This window comes from Diaporthe batatas, assembly GCF_019321695.1.
Source record: "Diaporthe batatas strain CRI 302-4 chromosome Unknown Contig00001, whole genome shotgun sequence".
In the NCBI taxonomy this organism is placed as follows: domain Eukaryota; kingdom Fungi; phylum Ascomycota; class Sordariomycetes; order Diaporthales; family Diaporthaceae; genus Diaporthe; species Diaporthe batatas.
In genome coordinates this window covers 3,511,874-3,516,924 of record NW_025408548.1, presented here as the reverse complement: position 1 = coordinate 3,516,924, position 5,051 = coordinate 3,511,874, and the positions used below count along the sequence as shown (strand labels likewise).

Sequence of the window (5,051 nt, the reverse complement as noted above, 5' to 3'; positions counted from 1 at the left end):
ATCAGTACTGGGAAGGAAACCGAAGAGAAAATACAGTAGGTCGGCCTGTCTTCGAGCAGATCCACTTTGAGCATAACGAGGACCACAGAGCATGATGCTCATCTCATCGTCATAATTTGAAGCCTAGATGCAAGCATTGGGACTTTCGACGGGCCCGAGCATTTATAACAATTTGGCATGAAAATCACATGCATACCGCGATGAATTTTGCGAAGAGGATGTATTTGACATGGAAGTGTATTTACTAGCTTGAAGCAAGCATCTCAGGGCACACTGTGCCAACGATATATAATATGCGCTCACAGCAACAAGGCATGTCATAGGATTTCACAAGGTCACATTCAGCTTCCCGACCACGAGCGCACTTGCGATCGAAATTTGAGAATTCCTCCGGCCGTCTCCCCCCGAAACAGTGGAGAAAAGATGGCACCTGGGCACCTTCTTGATCCGGCTCAGTGTGCGGCGCAGTGGCCTCGGCTGTAATGAGGATCTATATCGGACAACTTCCGCTCTTTTCGAGGCGCGAGAGGACCATGCTTGCTCTGTCTACAAAACTTTGCCTGTTGGTAGAGTGTGATGGTCCAGGTGGGGCGGGAGCCCCGTTATTTCTATTCTTGCCAACACTTGAGCGCCGGTAGGAAGGCCGACTGGCCAGTGTTCCTTTTGCGTGGCCGCAGTCGTTGGGCCCTCTTCCTTCTGTCGGCCTGCTGCTGAATTTGGAAGCTCATATGGCTATGATTGCAATACCTTCGCAAATGGTTAGGATAACATGGAAGCCCTAACATCCGGGATCCTCAAGTCAACCCGACTCAGATCAAGTCATATATTAGGTACATACTGCACAATTCGAATCGACGCCGCACTTGGTCAGCTGCTTTGACCATTCAAAACTTGGAGCCTCAACCCCTCAGGACAAGTTTCTGCTGTCTCCGCTCCGTCTCCCTTCTTGGGCGCGTGCCCAAATTCCACCGGCAAGGTCAGAATGACCTGGAACACGACAACTTGCCCAGATGGGCTCCCAGAGTCCTCGCAGGTTAACTGCCCCCCCAATATCACCTTCGCCTTCGTCCCATCCATCAACACTAGTAACCAGGCATTTGTGACCTGTTGCTACCCCAACCCAATCGAAATTGCGGACGGCTGTTTCGCATGGTGCGAGGCTCCGCCAGCATCAGCATCAGAACAGAGCTTCTCAGACTGTCTTATAATAAATGAAAACGGTGACAGCAGATGGAGACATGGTAGTTTGGGCTTCCACGAGAAGAGTGCGGCTTCGGCAACGAGCTCGCAAATGAGTTTGTTCGTCCTGGGTATCTGGGCGTTAAGTGCGGCGGCGCTATCCTATTGAAGGCAGAATTAAATGCTTGAGGCAGAGGAAACAGCCGTCGGTTTTCGTACATATGTAACATATCCCGGCGGCGTGCGGTTCCTGCACACAGTGGTGAACGCTCAAAGACGCAGCGTTTTTTTCTTTTTTTTTTCAAGGAACAAAAGATAAACGTCAACAACACATCCATCATGAACTACGAGAATTCTACTATCACCACTAGTCACCTCATATGGCATGATGAATTTCGCGGAGATCAATTATTCCGAGCGGAAATTGAAGTTGCTCAAACCATATCTGGGAAATTAATTGGGCCGCGGGGAAACAAAAGGTTGGGTCAGCAGGGTATTTTGTAGTAAATAAATTTCTCAATCAAAAAGTAAGTGGTAATTATATCAATTGCGAAGTATACCTACCTGGGACCTCTGCCTCGGCTCTGCGTCTTGGTAGACGTCCGAACCCGTCAGCTAGCTTACCTTTTCCACAAGCTTCGAAGACCGGAACTTGGCTGTGACAACCTCTCAAGGCCAGTTCATCATCTGAATGATACTCGCGATGCACGTCGCTAACCACTTTTATGTCTTATGCCTGCTACCTTCCGAGACCAGTCCCGTCCTGAATGTGAGTAACAGCCCTCAAAATGAGGCAAACCACGCCAGTCGACGTATTGGCCTTGTAAAGAGCGGTTGCAGGGGATACAGTCCTGCCAATGAGCGATTTGGGCCGCGTCTCGCTTCTTGGGGGCACAAACCCGCCCGACCTCGCTAACCCTCTTGCCTTGAAGGGCAAGGCCGATGAGCACGGCCATGATGCCGCCTCCGAATACCATGCAGAAATAGGCAGCGCGAACAAACGCAGAATAAATGAACATGGTGTGAAATTATTGGCAAATTTGATGCGTCAGGTAGTTTTCTGGGTGCCAAATTGTTTGGATGAGAGAAAATATGCCGGAGCAATCTGGACGTGAATGCAAGGTTTAAAAGTTGTTTATGGGGTTGCGTAAGAGTATGAGGTTGGTTGGATTTAGTCGAGAAAGTCTGTAGTTATCCACAAATTGCATTGTTTCAATCACAATGCCTTTTATGTAAACGTCTTTGTCAAACTTCTTTGTGCGGCGGAGAAGAACAAAAGAGATCCTCCGAACTGAGAGAGGCATTCAACACGTCGCCTATCAACAAGGCTCAATCTTTTTTAATCATTTTGGCGAGCGCACCAGGGTCGCTGCAAGGTAAGGATGAAGTAAATCACAATCTGAACTCAAATATGTTGCTATTCTGGCTATATCGCTCTTATCTGGTATTCAATTCCAAACCCACTCAAGAAAAAGAGATCTTGGAGCAAAAGAGCACGACAGGAGCAACCTCCCCAAAACAAAACAAAGACTCCCATTCGTATGACTCATTATGTAGCAGAAGCATCCCTGGGATTCGTGTGTTCAGGCTTCACGTCAGACTTTGCAGCCTGAGCAGTCGGAGCCTCGCTATTAGTAGCCACCCTATTCAGCTCAGTAGCTACGGGTTCAGGCATCTGTGGCAGCCCGTGCAGATCCTCCTTGCCGTCCGGGAGGCGTGGCGTCACAGCCCCGCTGCCGACTTTTGTCTCGGCATCGCTCGGTCTCCTGGACCCGTTGAGCGTCTCCTGTGGACTCTCCTGAACGTTCTCCAGGACGGAATCGAGCTTGAGCCCGCCCAGGGTGGTAGGGTTCCGCGAGTTGCGGTACGATGACAGCCTCTTGTCCACGATGCGAGAAAGGTTGTTGTCCTGCAGCTGGTGGTCCGTGGCAAGCTCCTTGTTCATATCGTAGTGTTTGATGGTCAGGCTGATGAGGAAGGCGACCGCGCTGATTCCGAGGTAGACCCTGTAGACGCCCTGGAAGCCAAACACGTAGCCATCAACGATTGTGGTCTTCTGCGGGGACGCCGGCATCTCGAGCAGCTGCACGATGAACGCCTCGGCGTTCTTGGCGATCTCCGCCCCGTCAGGTAGGTCGGTCCACGACAACTTGAGTGCCATGATATTTTGGAAAGCGGAGCCCCCGATGCCTACACCGAGGGCGGTGCCGAAGTGTCGCAGGAAGCCGTACATGGCTGCGGCTGCGGCCTCCTCGCCATCGTTGCAGATGGCTTGCGAGGCAAAGTTTTGCGCGTTCAGGACCGCCCCGTGGCCGAAACCCAAAAGGATCAGTGTCACAACCCAGATGCCGATGGAGGTGTCCGCATCCCACATTGTGCTCAGGCCACAAGCGATCGTTGTGACAACCCAGCCTGACCAGATGGGCCAGCGATAGCCATTCCACCGCGTAATCAAAACGCCGGTGATGATGGACCCCGGAACCAGGGTCAGCATGACGGGCAGGAGGGCCAGTCCGGTGTGGATGGGGGAATATTCCAGCACCGACATGAAATAGAAGGGGATGTAATAGAGCTGGCCGAAGAGAACCAGGCCTTGAACGGCGCTGCAGATGTAGGTGGAGATTGCGCTGACGTTGTAGAACAGCGAATGCCTGAGGAAAGGCTCTTTTGCCATGTATTTCTCCCAGGCAGCGGTACCAGCGAGGCCGATGGTACCGATGATCAAGGGAGCAATAGTGGCCGCGCTGGACCACTCAAACTGCGTGCCGCCCCATGAAATGGCAATGAGGAATAAGGTCGCAGAGGTCATGAAGATAGCTGAGCCGACCCAGTCGACACGTGCCAGCTTCTGGCCCATCGTCTCAACCTTTGGCTTCAACGTCAGAAGGAGGGGAATAGAGACGAGGCCAAAGGCGCAGAAAGGGAACATGACGTAGAAGACCCAACGCCAGGTGGTGTTGTCAGCGATGGCTCCGCCCAGCACGGGTCCGACACAATTGCCCAGTGCCCATGCTCCCTGGACTGTTCCGTACCATTTTGGTCGTTGCCGGAGGGGGACGATGTCCGTAAAGATGACCAGACTCAAGACAATGATGCCGCCGCCGCCGATACCCTGAACCGAGCGACCACCCAACAAAGTAGCAATACCAGGCGCAACGGCGCAAATGATAGAGCCGATTGTAAACATGCAAATGGAAAAGACAAGGAGGATTGGTCGGCCGAAGATGTCGGATATCGAGGCCAGGAATGGCATAGCGACTGCTGTTGATAGCAAATATGCTGTGCCGACCCAGAAACTCTGAGTGGCGGTGCCTCCGAGGTCTTCTACGATGGCCTGTTGAACACTGCTGTTAGAACAACCGGGTATTTGGAGAAAATATGGTTTGAGGAGGGGACCGGAGCCTTACACTAAGTGATGTGACGATGATACACGCGTCGAGCGAGACCATGAAACTGATGACACTCAAGGCGACCATGATCATTAGTTGGTGAGTTGTTGGCTTCCATTCTGTCTCTTGTCGAAGAGATTCATCAGCCACCTCAAGCTTGCCCTCGGGCTGCTGCTTGCTGCTGCGTTGGAAGAGGCCCATTCTGATCCAGTGGTGAAGTGGAGCTGAAGGAGGGCGCTGTCTGCGGTGGAGATCATTGGGCTTGCGCTTCTTAATAATTCCTATGGGGATCAAAAACGTGACTCTGGTATCGTAGGTAATTCACACTTGTGTAGTAGTGGGCAGGAGAAAGCCAGAATAAGTGGAAGTCTCCTCTAGGCAAGATAGACAATTGTGAATATTGAGGGACCGCAAAGATATGTATGGGGCTGAGGCTTGGGATTCTCAAGGCTTTGGGTGTGCTGTGTTCTCATGTAGGCCAGG

General features: G+C 51.9%; 2 protein-coding genes across 2 annotated transcripts; one reads left to right on the top strand and one right to left on the bottom strand.

Annotated features, from left to right (window-relative positions):
- Positions 1 to 982: 982 nt before the first annotated feature.
- KVR01_000681 (uncharacterized protein) lies at positions 983 to 1,348 on the top strand (the record flags this gene model as incomplete). The annotated part of the gene is made up of 1 exon (XM_044784412.1): positions 983 to 1,348. One exon carries the CDS (start codon positions 983 to 985, stop codon positions 1,346 to 1,348), a length of 366 nt encoding a protein of 121 aa, XP_044650630.1.
- A 1,286-nt stretch (positions 1,349 to 2,634) lies between these two features.
- KVR01_000358 (uncharacterized protein) lies at positions 2,635 to 4,819 on the bottom strand. The gene is made up of 2 exons (XM_044785713.1): positions 4,587 to 4,819; positions 2,635 to 4,513 (listed from the first exon to the last, which is right to left on the bottom strand). The coding sequence occupies exons 1-2, from the start codon at positions 4,767 to 4,769 to the stop codon at positions 2,729 to 2,731; spliced, it is 1,968 nt and encodes a 655-aa protein (XP_044650307.1). The 5' UTR covers positions 4,770 to 4,819; the 3' UTR covers positions 2,635 to 2,728.
- Positions 4,820 to 5,051: the final 232 nt, after the last annotated feature.

What these genes read in the sequence shown, in the direction of transcription:
- KVR01_000358 (XM_044785713.1), bottom strand. Translation starts at nt 4,769, where the DNA reads ATGGGCCTCTTCCAACGCAGCAGCAAGCAGCAGCCCGAGGGCAAGCTT. An exon ending in TCATCGTCACATCACTTAGT is followed by an intron (nt 4,514 to 4,586) that starts GTAAGGCTCCGG and finishes AGTGTTCAACAG; the next exon opens with GCCATCGTAGAAGACCTCGG.